This window comes from Saccoglossus kowalevskii, chromosome 1 (assembly GCF_978046115.1).
Source record: "Saccoglossus kowalevskii chromosome 1, keSacKowa6.1, whole genome shotgun sequence".
Lineage (NCBI taxonomy): Eukaryota > Metazoa > Hemichordata > Enteropneusta > Harrimaniidae > Saccoglossus > Saccoglossus kowalevskii.
In genome coordinates this window covers 41,888,154-41,911,349 of record NC_140641.1, presented here as the reverse complement: position 1 = coordinate 41,911,349, position 23,196 = coordinate 41,888,154, and the positions used below count along the sequence as shown (strand labels likewise).

The 23,196-nt window shown below is 33.1% G+C and overlaps 1 protein-coding gene across 1 annotated transcript; it reads right to left on the bottom strand.

Moving 5' to 3' along the window:
- Positions 1 to 7,984: 7,984 nt before the first annotated feature.
- On the bottom strand, positions 7,985 to 22,771 carry LOC146750894 (leukocyte elastase inhibitor-like). The gene is made up of 2 exons (XM_085502116.1): positions 22,690 to 22,771; positions 7,985 to 9,438 (listed from the first exon to the last, which is right to left on the bottom strand). The coding sequence occupies exon 2, from the start codon at positions 9,330 to 9,332 to the stop codon at positions 8,106 to 8,108; it is 1,227 nt and encodes a 408-aa protein (XP_085358242.1). The 5' UTR covers positions 9,333 to 9,438; positions 22,690 to 22,771; the 3' UTR covers positions 7,985 to 8,105.
- Positions 22,772 to 23,196: the final 425 nt, after the last annotated feature.

Here is a 23,196-nt window from a genome sequence, read left to right as displayed (position 1 = left end):
GATAATCACAAATCTGTAATTAGCGAAACAAGGTTCTTACACGTACAAAATTTACGACTGTCGGTGGAAACTTGACCAGTATATTTAGCTTTCAGTAGTGTACAGACGTACTTGTCAGACCCTTGTTTCGCTGATTACAGATTTCGATTATCTGCAATTAGCGAAACAAACCATTTACTAATTCAAGTTAAAATCCCGTTATTTTCGGCAAATGTTTTATGTTATTATATACACTCTGACACGTACAATATTCACAACTGTCGACAAAACTTGACTGTCCAGTATATTCACCTTTATAAAGTAAGAGAGGGGCGGCAAGGGGGGGGTAGCTGGTACAGTTTTACGGGAAATAAATAGGGCTTTTTACAATTTACAAGGAAAAAAAGACGTTTTTACAGTTTACAGTGAAAATTGAATGTTTACAGTTTACAGAGAAAATAAAGGTTATTTTACATTTCACGGAAGATTAAGAAAGAAAACCTAGAAAATTCTTGTACGTACCGAGAAAACTGACACATTTTTACAGTGTACGAACAAATATTTGATCGATTACGTTGTATGTCTAGCCTGTGATTACAGAATTACGGAATTTATTTTTTCAATTTACGTTGTACGAACAAAAAAATATTGCAATTACGTTGAACGAAAATAACCCTTGCCCCCCCCCCTCGTAAGAGTATATAACGAAATAAAACATTTGCCGATAATAACAATATAATAAGTAAATGGTTCGTTTTGCTAATTACAGATAATCGAAAATCTGCAATCACGCGAAACAGGGTCTTATTAAATTACAGATACAATAATCACAAATATCGGACGAAACTTGACCATTATTTTTAACTTTCAGTCGTGTATAAAAACTTCATAAAACAATTATCTATAATTAGCGAAACGAACCATTCACTAATCATAAAATCCCTTTATTTTCAGCAAATGTTTCATTGAGTTATACACGACTGAAAGGTAAATCTACTGGTCATGTTTCGTCCGATATTTGTTAATATTGTACTTGTCAGACCCTTGTTTTGCTGAATACAGATTTTTGAATATGTTTTATGTTATATATACACTACGGAAAGGTCACGGAATATAGTGGTCAAGTTTCAACCGACGGTTGTTAATATTGTAAGTGTATTCGCTGATTACAGATTTTTGATTATTTGTAATTAGCGAAACAAGCCATATACGTATTAAATATTATTATTTTCGGCAAATATTTTGTAAATATTGTGCGTATAAAATCCATTTTCACTGATTACAGTTTAATTTTTATTATGTGTGTTATCCCGTTTTTTTTCGTCTCGTCGATTACAATAAACCGCATACAGAAAGTCATTCCCCAGTGTCATCCACACTTCCGAAACTTCTTTCGCGCCTCGGTCTCATTTGCATCCAGCTCCTGTTTTTTTTTCTGGATTTTCTACCCTGTATTCATGCCAAAGTCACTTGGAGCTGAACATAAAATTGCGTAATGATATCTGATGGAATAAGAATCTTGGCAAAGTCGTGTGCATTGTGTATTAAACTATAAAATAAATGATCATATTCACTAACATGTCAATAGTTCTCATCTTTCTTCATCAAACAACGAATGACACCAACAGGAGTTGCATACATAGTAACTTGTTTGAGTTGGTCACACTCCACAGAGAATGCTCGCAATATGGGGTAGGATGTTCTCAATATGTGTCTGAAATAGGGGGTGTTTTTTTCTTCAATATGTCTGCTCTAGGGGGTACTACATTGCGTCCGCAATAGGGGGTATGGTTTGCCAATGTGCTGCCAGCCCTAGGGGCCTATTATTTTTTAGCAAGAACGCACATGGTGTAAGGTTTTAATATAGGGTGACCCCCCAGGGCGCCAAGCACATGAAACTGTTACAAATCATAGTATTTAAATTATTAAAAGTAAATGGTTTAAAAGACTTGATTTGATATTAAAAAATATTAAAAGAAGAGTTTACAACTGAGTGGAAAAATGAAATAAATAATGACAATAGGAAAAAATCAAATTCTAAAAATAAACTAAGAACCTACAAACTTTTTAAAACCAAAATTGAACAAGAAAACTACTTAACAATTATGAAAAACAATGAACTTCGCAAATCCTTAACAAAATTTAGACTTGGCAACCACTGTCTGAAAATTGAAACAGGCCGGCATATAGGTTTGGATTTTAAAGACAGAGTCTGCAATATGTGCGACAATGACCATGTTGAAGATGAACAACATTTTGTCACAAATTGTCCTCATTACAATGAAATAAGATTAAAACTTTACATTGTAGCTAATAAATGTATACCAAATTTTGACAAATTTAGTAATGAAAATAAATTCATATCATTACTAAGTAACGAGAAAATGTCAATTCCTTTAGCACAATATTTAAAAAACTGTTTTAATACAAGACAGCAGCACCTACATAAACTAAGCCAGTAACTCATTCCTTGTATACATATTTATCTTTCTTTTTTTTTAATGCTTTTTTGTTCCCTTACTTTTTATGTAGTTATTTTTCTTTTACTAATATTTGATTTGTAACCCTTTTCATCCCCTCCGGGGGATGTTGTGTGTTAATAAATAAATAAATAAATTTAGCTAGTACAAAACGCTCGTTTACCCTTGAGGGAAACTTGAATCACTCGCTTTTGAGGGTATCATATAAAGCGAGGGTGAAAACCGTGTTTATGTTATCAGAAATTGAAGACCTCGAACATACTTTTACGCAAAGTAATTTTTCTTATTGCTCAGCGCATTTAGGTCTATGCATGGAGCTTTTAGCTCCATGGTCTATGTGCTGCAAATTAGAGTGCACATATCAAAGCGACCATCCCTCAGCATATGATTTAGCCCAGGCATTTTCTATGTCAAAATCACGAACTACCTGTTTTTACGCAATCTGGGAAGTCTGAATTACTAAACGAAGTACCTGTTTTTACGCAATCTGGGAAGTCTGAATTACTAAACGAAGTACCTGTTTTTACGCAATCTGGGAAGTCTGAATTACTAAACGAAGTACCTGTTTTTACGCAATCTGGGAAGTCTGAATTACTAAACGAAGTACCTGTTTTTACGCAATCTGGGAAGTCTGAATTACTAAACGAACTACCTGTTTTTACGCAATCTGGGAAGTCTGAATTACTAAACGAACTACCTGTTTTTACGCAATCTGGGAAGTCTGAATTACTAAACGAACTACCTGTTTTTACGCAATCTGGGAAGTCTGAATTACTAAACGAACTACCTGTTTTTACGCAATCTGGGAAGTCTGAATTACTAAACGAACTACCTGTTTTTACGCAATCTGGGAAGTCTGAATTACTAAACGAACTACCTGTTTTTACGCAATCTGGGAAGTCTGAATTACTAAACGAACTACCTGTTTTTACGCAATCTGGGAAGTCTGAATTACTAAACGAACTACCTGTTTTTACGCAATCTGGGAAGTCTGAATTACTAAACGAACTACCTGTTTTTACGCAATCTGGGAAGTCTGAATTACTAAACGAACTACCTGTTTTTACGCAATCTGGGAAGTCTGAATTACTAAACGAACTACCTGTTTTTACGCAATCTGGGAAGTCTGAATTACTAAACGAACTACCTGTTTTTACGCAATCTGGGAAGTCTGAATTACTAAACGAACTACCTGTTTTTACGCAATCTGGGAAGTCTGAATTACTAAACGAACTACCTGTTTTTACGCAATCTGGGAAGTCTGAATTACTAAACGAAGTACCTGTTTTTACGCAATCTGGGAAGTCTGAATTACTAAACGAACTACCTGTTTTTACGCAATCTGGGAAGTCTGAATTACTAAACGAAGTACCTGTTTTTACGCAATCTGGGAAGTCTGAATTACTAAACGAACTACCTGTTTTTACGCAATCTGGGAAGTCTGAATTACTAAACGAACTACCTGTTTTTACGCAATCTGGGAAGTCTGAATTACTAAACGAACTACCTGTTTTTACGCAATCTGGGAAGTCTGAATTACTAAACGAACTACCTGTTTTTACGCAATCTGGGAAGTCTGAATTACTAAACGAACTACCTGTTTTTACGCAATCTGGGAAGTCTGAATTACTAAACGAACTACCTGTTTTTACGCAATCTGGGAAGTCTGAATTACTAAACGAACTACCTGTTTTTACGCAATCTGGGAAGTCTGAATTACTAAACGAACTACCTGTTTTTACGCAATCTGGGAAGTCTGAATTACTAAACGAACTACCTGTTTTTACGCAATCTGGGAAGTCTGAATTACTAAACGAACTACCTGTTTTTACGCAATCTGGGAAGTCTGAATTACTAAACGAACTACCTGTTTTTACGCAATCTGGGAAGTCTGAATTACTAAACGAAGTACCTGTTTTTACGCAATCTGGGAAGTCTGAATTACTAAACGAAGTACCTGTTTTTACGCAATCTGGGAAGTCTGAATTACTAAACGAAGTACCTGTTTTTACGCAATCTGGGAAGTCTGAATTACTAAACGAACTACCTGTTTTTACGCAATCTGGGAAGTCTGAATTACTAAACGAACTACCTGTTTTTACGCAATCTGGGAAGTCTGAATTACTAAACGAAGTACCTGTTTTTACGCAATCTGGGAAGTCTGAATTACTAAACGAACTACCTGTTTTTACGCAATCTGGGAAGTCTGAATTACTAAACGAACTACCTGTTTTTACGCAATCTGGGAAGTCTGAATTACTAAACGAAGTACCTGTTTTTACGCAATCTGGGAAGTCTGAATTACTAAACGAAGTACAGGACAACGAAATAGCCTGTCATGTAGGCGAGAGTACGCCCTCGCCGGCCGAACGGCATCAGACCTCACTGTGTGAGAAGTGTTGGGTTTGGAGCGCCCTCCGCGACCTGGACAACGAAACGCAAACTAAAAATTATATCTCAAAAGTAATAAATATTCAAGTATAACTGGACCGGAAGTGAAACTTTTTTACTACTCAAAACATCCAAACATATTGAAGTATAAGGTGATGGTGCCGTCCATGACAGCGTTGGTGTACATAAAGTGTTGTTGGTCATGGCAGCAGTAATGCTATTAAATAACACTTGTGATTTTGAAATAGTGGTGGTGATATTGACATTTCATACTCATATTTTGCTACCTTCTTTGGTATTATACATTATGATGAGTTGAGATATTCAAAGAAGAAAATTATTTGAGTGTATGGATTGGTTGTATTGAAAGTGTTAAAAGAAAGTTCATGAACTTGAATATGTTTGTGCAATAAAAATGTACAATAATCAAAAATGTAAATATTGTGTCTGTTTAAACTATGTATTTTTTCTGCACATAACAAAATTGATTGCCCCCTCCCAGGCAATGGAAAAAGGCATGCCCCCTTCAGTGAATTTCAAAATAGCTTGGTCCCCCTGTCTTTCCCTGACACATCCCAAGCCAGAGAAAATGACCAGTCTCTTATTATATCGATATATTGACCCAATTCACAAATTACAAACAAAACCCTCGTGCTGGTAGATAAAACAACTGGTCATCCTTAATGTATATAAGCTATACAGTCGATATTTGCAAGGGTAATGTTATGATCTAAGAAAAGTTCAGTCACTTCATTCACTCAAAACTATGCCTTAAAATAAAGGGTCACATATATAATTAGTATAAGCAGGAATTTTTTAAGATTATCCTGTATAAAAAGGGGCAAGAGAATATATTAGTTTCACAAAAACTACCCCACTGGTCCTCGCCAGCGTCCGCGTCATGGCATGGACCATTAAAATTGGATTTTTTTTAGTATTTATTAGTTCAAAGTCACTGATAGCTGACGAAAATATTGTATTCCTACAATTCCCTCAAATTGGTTTATACTATATCGGGGAATGTTACAAATAAATATAGATTTAGACATTCAAATGAATGTTTGCGTCTTTGGAAAAGTAGTAGAGAGGAAGATTTTACCCTTCACTAAATATGTTTGTCAAGAAAACTTCCAGCAAGCCCGTTGTGACGCTGTTCAATAAACATACTAGTATTTTGAATATACTAGTATAGTGATCACAATCCGAGAAAGCTCGTAGTAGTATATGCTGTTCCGAACACGATTTGCTGCCATTCACTACCACAGAGTATCATAAACATATACACTACCAAAGACATGTTTTATCAGCTACTATTAACAATTACAAATTTAACTAAATACCAATATTGAGGTTATTAAGTTGAACGCATATGGTATAAAATGAAATCTGAAATGATTAAATGTCTCACTTTCGTATGATTTACGAATAATAACAAAGCTGTTTTTCAGATATTAAAGGAATTGTTGAGTTATTATTTGACATTATTGTTATGAATTTATTTTCAGGTGTCAGATTTGTAAAGTCAGAGATAACCTTTTCAGCTTCTTTATTATAAACTGGGCATATTCAGTCTTCTGAGTTGAGTGCTCCAAAGACGAAAAATGATACTTTGAAAGCATGAGGTTATTGTTATTGTAACCGATGTTGGTAACATAATGAAATTGATGTCTTAAATTGGGTTGTTGAGTGCATGGCTGGCTAAATACAATTGTGAAAAAATTCATAGTTACCAGTATATATACGATGGCTGTTTTTATTCAAACGAGTTTTGTACCATGCCTAAACTCCCCCCAAACTCATGTTTCTACACCACAGACACATGATGCAGGAATTCAGTGGATACGGCGACACCAACAACTCTATTGTTACTTGATGATTATGTGCATGTTCTCCACTGTGCTAGAAAATATCTGTTTGAGGCAATTAAAGATTGATAAATTTTAGGTTTAACAAGCAGCCTCTTGGCTGAGATAGCTCCGCTGTTAGCAATGCACATTTCAGTTAAAGAACAGAAGATATCATTAGAATATGAACAATATGCATAGTGTCACTGCAATGGGACTTTCTGTTTTTAACAAGAATTCAAAAATATCACTTTTCACCAAAAATTATTGTGGTTTTTAATAAGAAGAAAATATAACTTTTTACCAAAAATGACAAAAATATTCATCAAAATTAGAGAATTGAAAATATCATCATGAAATGAACAAATCTGAGAGAGGTCCACATGTAGTACCTATATATGTAATATCAAAGCAATTGGACTTGCGGTTTTTAACAAAAAAGTTCAAAATATCACTTTTTACCATAAATGACAAAAATATTCACCAAAATTAGAGAATTGAAGATATCATCATGAAATGAACAAATGTAAGAGAGGTCTACCCAAGATACATATACACCAAGTATCAAAGCATTCAGGCTTGTAGTTTTCAAGAAGAAGTCAAAAAAGTAAAACATTGACACGGACGACGACGGACAATCACTCATATGATAAGCTCCGATCAACAAAGTCGACAGCGGAGCTAAAAACTTTTGGTTACCTATCTGGGTTAGGGGATATTATTTCAACTTCAATCTCACTTTCGTATAAAAAATCATATCTTCAGTCCACATTTGCCAATTTGGTGAGAGAAGTAAAAATATGCAAATTTGAGGAGCAATATAAAGCCTGATAGTAAGGCATTAAATCAAAAATATATTTATGTCTGAGTTCTGAATGAAATGTTGATTCTGCATACTGCGCTACTTAGTAGCAATATTACATTGTCTTGAAAGCAGTATTGGCATGACAAATAAGTCAAAGCACATCTGAGAAATGAAGGATTAATAAGCTGTATTTTTAGCAACAAACCTATAAATACACATAATCAAGTGAAATCAAGATGAATAAAAATACATATGTGCAAAAAATCTACAAAATGAATTTGAAAACAATATGGCTGAAAGTGCTGAAGTGTAACAAATAAGACATTTAACATGGCAGTGGCATTTTTTGTAAATCTTTATAAATGTAGATAACATGTATATTTATCGCAGTCATAATGATTATACTAATATATGAAAGTTTCAAAACTATAAAATATGTTTGAGTTATTGCATCCACAAGAATTACTAACAACAACAACAGCATGGCCAGAATTCTATACATATTTTTTTCATTTCATTAAAGGCAAGATCATGGTCACTTCTTATTAAACATATTTTGAAACTGATACACATGTATGCAAACAATTTCATTACTGGTGGCATTTTTTATAATTCATCTCTCCCATTACCTCCATTTGGAGGGTGACTGTATCTACCCATAAATAAAATGGTGTTACTACGATTATCACGAATAAAAAACAAAAATGGATGATTTGCAATAAAACGACTAGGAAAATTACCAGAACGAAGACGTGCTTCAACAGCAGTAGCTGCTGCAGCTTCTGTGCCTTCCTCATTGACCTCTACAAAAGCCTTATGTATCACTTTGGAAACATACAAATCTTTCTGACCAGTAATGGCCGACAGGTCTGCCACATCACTGTTGAAAAGATCCCCCATTCCCATGGCTGTTAACTGGTCATTTAATGTGAATGCTTGTTCTAATTTAAACTTTGGAAGTGCAACATGTACGGTTGTGTTTCCCATTACTTTGGGCCAAGATTCTAACAAGTCCGCATTTAACATACTTTCAGCATGTTTCAGGCCATCAATTTGTTTGGGCAATACTAAAACCATACTTAAATGGCCACCCACATATGGGAGTTCTAATAGCAAAGAATCAGAATTTTTATCATAACCAAAATTATATTTCCCTTTTTGATGCATCATCATGACATCTACTTTGTCACTTTTATTGATGAAAAATTCATCATTTTTTGTATTTTCAGAGTTGAATTTGCTTGCCCAGCTTCCTTTGAAATATATAGCATTGATCAAGACCAGCACAGACATTGGATCTAAAACTCCTTCTGCAAGCAGGTCTTTGATTTTCCCATCAGTTTGGCTTTCAACCCAGTCATTAATCATTTGTCTGGCTTCTTCAGTTTTCTTTGCAAAGTCAACTGGTTGCAACTTAGCATCGTAATGTTTCAGACTTGCATCCAGGAAGTCTTGCAGAAATGAATAAGATTGCTGGCCAAAGAGTCGGTTGGCTGACTTGATAGTGTATGGTCTATCCATATGGTAGAGTAAAGAATTGAATTCTTGGAAGGTATTGTGAAGCTGTGATTCTTCCATCTCACTGAATCCCATTACCTGACTCATCTGAGTAGAAGTATTGCCTCTAGCACCAAGATGGGTCATTGCTAGTGCAGTGGAAATACTGATTGGAGAGAAAAACACATTCCCTCTGGTGGATCTGGTAAGTTCTTCATACAGATTCAAAGCAAATTTAGAGTTGGCATGAGACAATTTCAGCATACCCTGGAATCCTTCATCTGTTGCCATGGCAACTGAGAATACAAGGAACGTAAGAAATACCTTGGTGACCATAATGATTGCAGGACCAGTGGTCAATGACCTTAGATGCAATGAGTGATGTTTAACAGTGATACAAACACATTGATTTCAATGAAAAACTTGATCTGAAACGAATAGACTGAAAAGAGAAAATATTTTAATTAGTGATTTTTGTTTGAAATATAACAAATGTTACTTTCTAAATGCATGATTTATACATTTTCTATGGTTCACGCCATGCAATCAGCATAACAGCACCATGCAATTACCAAACTTAATCAGTACTGTTGGCTTTCATTAGTAATCAAATTGTTTGGATATGTGAAACATTTATTGGCTATATGTTGATGCTTGAAGGTCTTCACAACATTGTATTTATTTTTACATTTATTTATAAAACAAACCTCATATTTATGAAATTACACTGTGATTACATGATCATCTAGTACACACAAATTAACAAACCCTGAAAAATATTAGTATGGGAAATTATATTGGTGATATATTCTACTGTCGCATGCGACTTGTTTGCCACTTCCGTGTCACTGGGAATGTTCTGGAGCCGTGCTGTGTCTGGGTGGAGTGTTCTATATTTTTTGGAAGATGGTTGAATGGGTGGTGGAGCGCTGTGGGAGGCGGTGGAGGGTGGTGGAACGTTCTGGAGGTTTGTGGTGAGTTCCGAACTCGTTATGTGTGCTGATGTGATGGTCTATTTGTGGACAGAGGGGGTGTGTGTGGGGGAGTTGTTCGGCGCTGGGTTCGGATCGGAGATCTCGTTGAATTGTAATGGAGTTTAAGTATCTAGTTATTGGAGTAGTGGAGTTTTACCGCGTTATTGTACTTGATGTTTGCAGAGTATAATAATACCAGTACCAGTTGAAACCTCATCTGTTGGCTCCGTGTTCGTATGTTGTCATCACCGCCAGGGAAGTCTTTCTGTTACTGTTGCCATTTTGGTATTTGAACCATCACACCTGTACTATACCAATTACGGTAATATTACGTTGCGTGTGACATCTACCAACTATCAAATCATGTTGACTGGTTTAACTGAATGTCCAATATATATTGATATACAGTAGAACTAATCACCTATGACCAATGTATTGATATACAGTAGAACGAATCACCTATGACCAATGTATTGACATACAGTAGAACTAATCACCTATGACCAATGTATTGATATACAGTAGAACGAATCACCTATGACCAATATATTGATATACAGTAGAACTAATCACCTATGACCAATGTATTGATATACTGTAGAACTAATCACCTATGACCAATGTATTGATATACAGTAGAACTAATCACCTTTGACCAATGTATTGATATACTGTAGAACTAATCACATATGACCAATGTATTGATATACAGTAGAACTAATCACCTATGACCAATGTATTGATATACAGTAGAACTAATCACCTATGACCAATGTATTGATATACAGTAGAACTAATCACCTATGACCAATGTATTGATATACAGTAGAACTAATCACCTATGACCAATGTATTGATATACAGTAGAACTAATCACCTATGACCAATGTATTGATATACAGTAGAACTAATCACCTATGACCAATGTATTGATATACAGTAGAACTAATCACCTATGACCAATGTATTGATATACAGTAGAACTAATCACCTATGACCAATGTATTGATATACAGTAGAACTAATCACCTATGACCAATGTATTGATATACAGTAGAACTAATCATCTATGACCAATGTATTGATATACTGTAGAACTAATCACCTATGACCAATGTATTGATATACAGTAGAACTAATCACATATGACCAATGTATTGATATACAGTAGAACTAATCACCTATGACCAATGTATTGATATACAGTAGAACTAATCACATATGACCAATGTATTGATATACAGTAGAACTAATCACCTATGACCAATGTATTGATATACAGTAAAACTAATCACCTATGACCAATGTATTGATATACAGTAGAACTAATCATCTATGACCAATGTATTGATATACAGTAGAACTAATCACCTATGACCAATGTATTGATATACTGTAGAACTAATCACATATGACCAATGTATTGATATACAGTAGAACTAATCACCTATGACCAATGTATTGATATACAGTAGAACTAATCACCTATGACCAATGTATTGATATACAGTAAAACTAATCACCTATGACCAATGTATTGATATACAGTAGAACTAATCACCTATGACCAATGTATTGATATACAGTAGAACTAATCACCTATGACCAATGTATTGATATACAGTAGAACTAATCACCTATGACCAATGTATTGATATACTGTAGAACTAATCACCTATGACCAATGTATTGATATACAGTAGAACTAATCACCTTTGACCAATGTATTGATATACAGTAGAACTAATCACCTATGACCAATGTATTGATATACAGTAGAACTAATCACCTATGACCAATGTATTGATATACAGTAGAACTAATCACCTATGACCAATGTATTGATATACAGTAGAACTAATCACCTATGACCAATGTATTGATATACAGTAGAACTAATCACCTATGACCAATGTATTGATATACAGTAGAACTAATCACCTATGACCAATGTATTGATATACAGTAGAACTAATCACCTATGACCAATGTATTGATATACAGTAGAACTAATCACCTATGACCAATGTATTGATATACAGTAGAACTAATCACCTTTGACCAATGTATTGATATACAGTAGAACTAATCACCTATGACCAATGTATTGATATACAGTAGAACTAATCACCTTTGACCAATGTATTGATATACAGTAGAACTAATCACCTATGACCAATGTATTGATATACAGTAGAACTAATCACCTATGACCAATGTATTGATATACAGTAGAACTAATCACCTATGACCAATGTATTGATATACAGTAGAACTAATCACCTATGACCAATGTATTGATATACAGTAGAACTAATCACCTATGACCAATGTATTGATATACAGTAGAACTAATCACCTATGACCAATGTATTGATATACAGTAGAACTAATCACCTATGACCAATGTATTGATATACAGTAGAACTAATCACCTATGACCAATGTATTGATATACAGTAGAACTAATCACCTATGACCAATGTATTGATATACAGTAGAACTAATCACCTATGACCAATGTATTGATATACAGTAGAACTAATCACCTATGACCAATGTATTGATATACAGTAGAACTAATCACCTATGACCAATGTATTGATATACAGTAGAACTAATCATCTATGACCAATGTATTGATATACTGTAGAACTAATCACCTATGACCAATGTATTGATATACAGTAGAACTAATCACCTATGACCAATGTATTGATATACAGTAGAACTAATCATCTATGACCAATGTATTGATATACAGTAGAACTAATCACCTATGACCAATGTATTGATATACAGTAGAACTAATCACCTATGACCAATGTATTGATATACAGTAGAACTAATCACCTATGACCAATGTATTGATATACAGTAGAACTAATCACCTATGACCAATGTATTGATATACAGTAGAACTAATCACCTATGACCAATGTATTGATATACAGTAGAACTAATCACCTATGACCAATGTATTGATATACAGTAGAACTAATCACCTATGACCAATGTATTGATATACAGTAGAACTAATCACCTATGACCAATGTATTGATATACAGTAGAACTAATCATCTATGACCAATGTATTGATATACTGTAGAACTAATCACCTATGACCAATGTATTGATATACAGTAGAACTAATCACATATGACCAATGTATTGATATACAGTAGAACTAATCACCTATGACCAATGTATTGATATACAGTAGAACTAATCACATATGACCAATGTATTGATATACAGTAGAACTAATCACCTATGACCAATGTATTGATATACAGTAAAACTAATCACCTATGACCAATGTATTGATATACAGTAGAACTAATCATCTATGACCAATGTATTGATATACAGTAGAACTAATCACCTATGACCAATGTATTGATATACTGTAGAACTAATCACATATGACCAATGTATTGATATACAGTAGAACTAATCACCTATGACCAATGTATTGATATACAGTAGAACTAATCACCTATGACCAATGTATTGATATACAGTAAAACTAATCACCTATGACCAATGTATTGATATACAGTAGAACTAATCACCTATGACCAATGTATTGATATACAGTAGAACTAATCACCTATGACCAATGTATTGATATACAGTAGAACTAATCACCTATGACCAATGTATTGATATACTGTAGAACTAATCACCTATGACCAATGTATTGATATACAGTAGAACTAATCACCTTTGACCAATGTATTGATATACAGTAGAACTAATCACCTATGACCAATGTATTGATATACAGTAGAACTAATCACCTATGACCAATGTATTGATATACAGTAGAACTAATCACCTATGACCAATGTATTGATATACAGTAGAACTAATCACCTATGACCAATGTATTGATATACAGTAGAACTAATCACCTATGACCAATGTATTGATATACAGTAGAACTAATCACCTATGACCAATGTATTGATATACAGTAGAACTAATCACCTATGACCAATGTATTGATATACAGTAGAACTAATCACCTATGACCAATGTATTGATATACAGTAGAACTAATCACCTTTGACCAATGTATTGATATACAGTAGAACTAATCACCTATGACCAATGTATTGATATACAGTAGAACTAATCACCTTTGACCAATGTATTGATATACAGTAGAACTAATCACCTATGACCAATGTATTGATATACAGTAGAACTAATCACCTATGACCAATGTATTGATATACAGTAGAACTAATCACCTATGACCAATGTATTGATATACAGTAGAACTAATCACCTATGACCAATGTATTGATATACAGTAGAACTAATCACCTATGACCAATGTATTGATATACAGTAGAACTAATCACCTATGACCAATGTATTGATATACAGTAGAACTAATCACCTATGACCAATGTATTGATATACAGTAGAACTAATCACCTATGACCAATGTATTGATATACAGTAGAACTAATCACCTATGACCAATGTATTGATATACAGTAGAACTAATCACCTATGACCAATGTATTGATATACAGTAGAACTAATCACCTATGACCAATGTATTGATATACAGTAGAACTAATCACCTATGACCAATGTATTGATATACAGTAGAACTAATCACCTATGACCAATGTATTGATATACAGTAGAACTAATCACCTATGACCAATGTATTGATATACAGTAGAACTAATCACCTATGACCAATGTATTGATATACAGTAGAACTAATCACCTATGACCAATGTATTGATATACAGTAGAACTAATCACCTATGACCAATGTATTGATATACAGTAGAACTAATCACCTATGACCAATGTATTGATATACAGTAGAACTAATCACCTATGACCAATGTATTGATATACAGTAGAACTAATCATCTATGACCAATGTATTGATATACTGTAGAACTAATCACCTATGACCAATGTATTGATATACAGTAGAACTAATCACCTATGACCAATGTATTGATATACAGTAGAACTAATCACCTATGACCAATGTATTGATATACAGTAGAACTAATCACATATGACCAATGTATTGATATACAGTAGAACTAATCACCTATGACCAATGTATTGATATACAGTAAAACTAATCACCTATGACCAATGTATTGATATACAGTAGAACTAATCATCTATGACCAATGTATTGATATACAGTAGAACTAATCACCTATGACCAATGTATTGATATACTGTAGAACTAATCACATATGACCAATGTATTGATATACAGTAGAACTAATCACATATGACCAATGTATTGATATACAGTAGAACTAATCACCTATGACCAATGTATTGATATACAGTAGAACTAATCACCTATGACCAATGTATTGATATACAGTAGAACTAATCACCTATGACCAATGTATTGATATACAGTAGAACTAATCACCTATGACCAATGTATTGATATACAGTAGAACTAATCACCTATGACCAATGTATTGATATACAGTAGAACTAATCACCTATGACCAATGTATTGATATACAGTAGAACTAATCACCTATGACCAATGTATTGATATACAGTAGAACTAATCACCTATGACCAATGTATTGATATACAGTAGAACTAATCACCTATGACCAATGTATTGATATACAGTAGAACTAATCATCTATGACCAATGTATTGATATACTGTAGAACTAATCACCTATGACCAATGTATTGATATACAGTAGAACTAATCACATATGACCAATGTATTGATATACAGTAGAACTAATCACATATGACCAATGTATTGATATACAGTAGAACTAATCACCTATGACCAATGTATTGATATACAGTAGAACTAATCACCTATGACCAATGTATTGATATACAGTAAAACTAATCACCTATGACCAATGTATTGATATACAGTAGAACTAATCATCTATGACCAATGTATTGATATACAGTAGAACTAATCACCTATGACCAATGTATTGATATACTGTAGAACTAATCACATATGACCAATGTATTGATATACAGTAGAACTAATCACCTATGACCAATGTATTGATATACAGTAGAACTAATCACCTATGACCAATGTATTGATATACAGTAAAACTAATCACCTATGACCAATGTATTGATATACAGTAGAACTAATCACCTATGACCAATGTATTGATATACAGTAGAACTAATCACCTATGACCAATGTATTGATATACAGTAGAACTAATCACCTATGACCAATGTATTGATATACTGTAGAACTAATCACCTATGACCAATGTATTGATATACAGTAGAACTAATCACCTTTGACCAATGTATTGATATACAGTAGAACTAATCACCTATGACCAATGTATTGATATACAGTAGAACTAATCACCTATGACCAATGTATTGATATACAGTAGAACTAATCACCTATGACCAATGTATTGATATACAGTAGAACTAATCACCTATGACCAATGTATTGATATACAGTAGAACTAATCACCTATGACCAATGTATTGATATACAGTAGAACTAATCACCTATGACCAATGTATTGATATACAGTAGAACTAATCACCTATGACCAATGTATTGATATACAGTAGAACTAATCACCTATGACCAATGTATTGATATACAGTAGAACTAATCACCTTTGACCAATGTATTGATATACAGTAGAACTAATCACCTATGACCAATGTATTGATATACAGTAGAACTAATCACCTTTGACCAATGTATTGATATACAGTAGAACTAATCACCTATGACCAATGTATTGATATACAGTAGAACTAATCACCTATGACCAATGTATTGATATACAGTAGAACTAATCACCTATGACCAATGTATTGATATACAGTAGAACTAATCACCTATGACCAATGTATTGATATACAGTAGAACTAATCACCTATGACCAATGTATTGATATACAGTAGAACTAATCACCTATGACCAATGTATTGATATACAGTAGAACTAATCACCTATGACCAATGTATTGATATACAGTAGAACTAATCACCTATGACCAATGTATTGATATACAGTAGAACTAATCACCTATGACCAATGTATTGATATACAGTAGAACTAATCACCTATGACCAATGTATTGATATACAGTAGAACTAATCACCTATGACCAATGTATTGATATACAGTAGAACTAATCACCTATGACCAATGTATTGATATACAGTAGAACTAATCATCTATGACCAATGTATTGATATACTGTAGAACTAATCACCTATGACCAATGTATTGATATACAGTAGAACTAATCACCTATGACCAATGTATTGATATACAGTAGAACTAATCACCTATGACCAATGTATTGATATACAGTAGAACTAATCACCTATGACCAATGTATTGATATACAGTAGAACTAATCACCTATGACCAATGTATTGATATACAGTAGAACTAATCACCTATGACCAATGTATTGATATACAGTAGAACTAATCATCTATGACCAATGTATTGATATACTGTAGAACTAATCACCTATGACCAATGTATTGATATACAGTAGAACTAATCACCTATGACCAATGTATTGATATACAGTAGAACTAATCACATATGACCAATGTATTGATATACAGTAGAACTAATCACCTATGACCAATGTATTGATATACAGTAGAACTAATCACATATGACCAATGTATTGATATACAGTAGAACTAATCACCTATGACCAATGTATTGATATACAGTAAAACTAATCACCTATGACCAATGTATTGATATACAGTAGAACTAATCATCTATGACCAATGTATTGATATACAGTAGAACTAATCACCTATGACCAATGTATTGATATACTGTAGAACTAATCACATATGACCAATGTATTGATATACAGTAGAACTAATCACCTATGACCAATGTATTGATATACAGTAGAACTAATCACCTATGACCAATGTATTGATATACAGTAAAACTAATCACCTATGACCAATGTATTGATATACAGTAGAACTAATCACCTATGACCAATGTATTGATATACAGTAGAACTAATCACCTATGACCAATGTATTGATATACAGTAGAACTAATCACCTATGACCAATGTATTGATATACTGTAGAACTAATCACCTATGACCAATGTATTGATATACAGTAGAACTAATCACCTTTGACCAATGTATTGATATACAGTAGAACTAATCACCTATGACCAATGTATTGATATACAGTAGAACTAATCACCTATGACCAATGTATTGATATACAGTAGAACTAATCACCTATGACCAATGTATTGATATACAGTAGAACTAATCACATATGACCAATGTATTGATATACTGTAGAACTAATCACATATGACCAATGTATTGATATACAGTAGAACTAATCACCTATGACCAATGTATTGATATACAGTAGAACTAATCACCTATGACCAATGTATTGATATACAGTAGAACTAATCACCTATGACCAATGTATTGATATACAGTAGAACTAATCACCTATGACCAATGTATTGATATACAGTAGAACTAATCACCTATGACCAATGTATTGATATACAGTAGAACTAATCACCTATGACCAATGTATTGATATACAGTAGAACTAATCACCTATGACCAATGTATTGATATACAGTAGAACTAATCACCTATGACCAATGTATTGATATACAGTAGAACTAATCACCTATGACCAATGTATTGATATACAGTAGAACTAATCACCTATGACCAATGTATTGATATACAGTAGAACTAATCACCTATGACCAATGTATTGATATACAGTAGAACTAATCACCTATGACCAATGTATTGATATACAGTAGAACTAATAACCTATGACCAATGTATTGATATACTGTAGAACTAATCACCTATGACCAATGTATTGATATACAGTAGAACTAATCACCTATGACCAATGTATTGATATACAGTAGAACTAATCACCTATGACCAATGTATTGATATACAGTAGAACTAATCACCTATGACCAATGTATTGATATACAGTAGAACTAATCACCTATGACCAATGTATTGATATACAGTAGAACTAATCACCTATGACCAATGTATTGATATACTGTAGACCTAATCACCTATGACCAATGTATTGATATACAGTAGAACTAATCACCTATGACCAATGTATTGATATACTGTAGAACTAATCACCTATGACCAATGTATTGATATACAGTAGAACTAATCACATATGACCAATGTATTGATATACAGTAGAACTAATCACCTTTGACCAATGTATTGATATACTGTAGAACTAATCACCTATGACCAATGTAATGATATACAGTAGAACTAATCACCTATGACCAATGTATTGATATACTGTAGAACTAATCACCTATGACCAATGTATTGATATACAGTAGAACTAATCACCTATGACCAATGTATTGATATACAGTAGAACTAATCACCTATGACCAATGTATTGATATACAGTAGAACTAATCACCTATGACCAATGTATTGATATACAGTAGAACTAATCACCTATGACCAATGTATTGATATACTGTAGAACTAATCACCTATGACCAATGTATTGATATACAGTAGAACTAATCACATATGACCAATGTATTGATATACAGTAGAACTAATCACATATGACCAATGTATTGATATACAGTAGAACTAATCACCTATGACCAATGTATTGATATACAGTAGAACTAATCACCTATGACCAATGTATTGATATACAGTAGAACTAATCACCTATGACCAATGTATTGATATACAGTAGAACTAATCACCTATGACCAATGTATTGATATACTGTAGAACTAATCACCTATGACCAATGTATTGATATACAGTAGAACTAATCACCTATGACCAATGTATTGATATACAGTAGAACTAATCACCTATGACCAATGTATTGATATACAGTAGAACTAATCACATATGACCAATGTATTGATATACAGTAGAACTAATCACCTATGACCAATGTATTGATATACAGTAGAACTAATCACATATGACCAATGTATTGATATACTGTAGAACTAATCACCTATGACCAATGTATTGATATACAGTAGAACTAATCACCTATGACCAATGTATTGATATACAGTAGAACTAATCACCTTTGACCAATGTATTGATATACTGTAGAACTAATCACCTATGACCAATGTATTGATATACAGAACTAATCACCTATGACCAATGTATTGATATACAGTAGAACTAATCACCTATGACCAATGTATTGATATACAGTAGAACTAATCACCTATGACCAATGTATTGATATACAGTAGAACTAATCACCTATGCCCAATGTATTGATATACAGTAGAACTAATCACCTATGACCAATGTATTGATATACAGTAGAACTAATCACCTATGACCAATGTATTGATATACTGTAGAACTAATCACCTTTGACCAATGTATTGATATACAGTAGAACTAATCACCTATGACCAATGTATTGATATACAGTACAACTAATCACCTTTGACCAATGTATTGATATACTGTAGAACTAATCACCTATGACCAATGTATTGATATACAGTAGAACTAATCACCTATGACCAATGTATTGATATACTGTAGAACTAATCACCTATGACCAATGTATTGATATACAGTAGAACTAATCACCTATGACCAATGTATTGATGTACAGTAGAACTAATCACCTATGACCAATGTATTGATATACAGTAGAACTAATCACCTATGACCAATGTATTGATATACAGTAGAACTAATCACCTATGACCAATGTATTGATATACAGTAGAACTAATCACCTATGACCAATGTATTGATATACTGTAGAACTAATCACCTATGACCAATGTATTGATATACAGTAGAACTAATCACCTATGACCAATGTATTGATATACAGTAGAACTAATCACCTATGACCAATGTATTGATATACAGTAGAACTAATCACCTATGACCAATGTATTGATATACAGTAGAACTAATCACCTATGACCAATGTATTGAGACTGACGTGGTGTTGTTATTTAATCAATGTATAGAGAAAATATTTAAACAGACACCCTGAAGTGTGATCTGAATCAGATCTTATTGGGCTTTACTTCCTTCTTTTTTTCTTCATTTGATTTTTTTTATTCATTTTATCAATTTATTCTTAATTATTTTAGTTTTTAATTTTCTGACCACAAAATCCCAAAGTTCAACCATTGCTATATACATGTATAAAGCCTTCTCTGTTTGGTTATTAAAGTTTGCAAGAGTTGAACAATTACAAAGTATCAAAATTATAGAAATAATTGAAAAAAATAATAAAATCACAAACCCAAAATGTGAATGATAAAGATAAAAAATGTAAAAAAGAAAAAAAGAAAAGCCCAATCAGATTGCCTGAAATACAGCCATTGTTACTACAAGAAGATATACGATTCATATGTTTCATAAATTTAAAAATGTACCGGTAGTAGAGGTTTTTTTCTTTGAAAATATCAAATTTCCTTTTTTTTCACATTCTCTTATAAGAATATATATAGACATTATTGCCTGGTACATTTTGAGTTGATCTATGATACAGTGTATTTTATGTTTTTTTTTGTGATTTTTCATGCATAAGAAAACATCAGTATTTGGGGTTAGTCCAGAGAGTGATCTCGACTCCCAGCTGCTCCACGACGATGATTTTTGGCATTGGTATTCTCTAAGAGTTGCTAATGAAATCTGGCAAAGATAGTTTGTCTAACACTATGGCTTTAGAAAATACAACACTACTCTCCTTTTTGTGAACTCAGGATATCATATTTCAAAACAATGTTGACGATGTTTTTAAAAAGTGTTATGAGGTCAAAATAAAGGTCACGCAACAGTCTAGACAAACTGGGAAATTGAATCCAAACCTTTTATAGTATCTCTAAGTACTGCAAACATCATCTTTGTGGCCTTATTACAGTTTCTTCGAAGATAAAACCTCTCTATTTGCACAGTGATCACGTGATTACACGGTTCCATTTTTGTTCTTGGAATATTTATTTCATATTATTTGAAAAGTAAGCTTTCTAAAAATATATAACTTGATGGGATTCAAAGAATGTGTTACTGCAATTGCAATAGCAATAACCTCTACTACATCCTTAATGAAATAACGTAAACAAAGTATGTGCATATGCACACATGAATCACATACACATGTTTTCTGCCAAAATGTATCTGTACAACAACATTCTGCTCATCAAGATTCAATATTTAAACAAAAATTTTAAAGGATGGTAGTCATCGCATCGCGTCCTGTTCGATATAGGACTCATAGCGACGTACACGCACTGCGGGACGACCACAGGGACCTTTAAAGATGCTCAAAAATACACAAAATGCATCTTCACTATTGAAATATACTAGTACGTATACTAGTATAATTCAACTCAAAATTCCGTCACATGTTGGTGGTTCTTAACGACCAATATTGTAGACTTGAATATTGTAGTGCATCAGATTTACAACTCACGTCATTACTGTACACTAGGATGACGTGGCATTAAAACGAAGTGTAGGAGAAAGTAACTTTGAGTACCCTATAACCATGACAACTTGACACTTTATGTCAGAAATGTGCTGAATTTAGTGATGTTGATTGAACCTGCCCATGTATTACAGATATTGCACAATATCATATCATATAGTATAAAATTATGCTCACCGTCAACGTCTAGCGCTGTTGTATGGGTAACCTTTCTCAGACAGACAGAAGTAGATGTATGCGCATTCTGTTACCCACTTCCTTACTTGTAAGTATGTGACTTGATCAACTCTGACACTTCTGACAAGCGCCCTCAACCAAGTGAAGCCGTAGCAAAATTGAAACTATCAAGTTCATTTTTCATTGTATGTAATATAACGTAATTATGCTGTATTTCAAAGACAATGTAAAAGTGTGTTTATTACTAGTAACGCTACACAAATACAATTAAAAATATTAATAAAAGGGACTTATTGTTTTGATTGATGTTTCGATGAGACGTCTCAAGTAATTATATTTTAATGCATTTAAGTTATTCAATTATTATGTTATTTTACTCGGAGCAGCTATAAGTCATTATGTATCAGGTCGTTTCACAAATAATTCCGTTTGCGGGTATCAAATTAATGTTGAACTACGTGAAAGCTGTCGAATGTTGAATGGTCAGATTTCGAAGTCTTGGTTTTA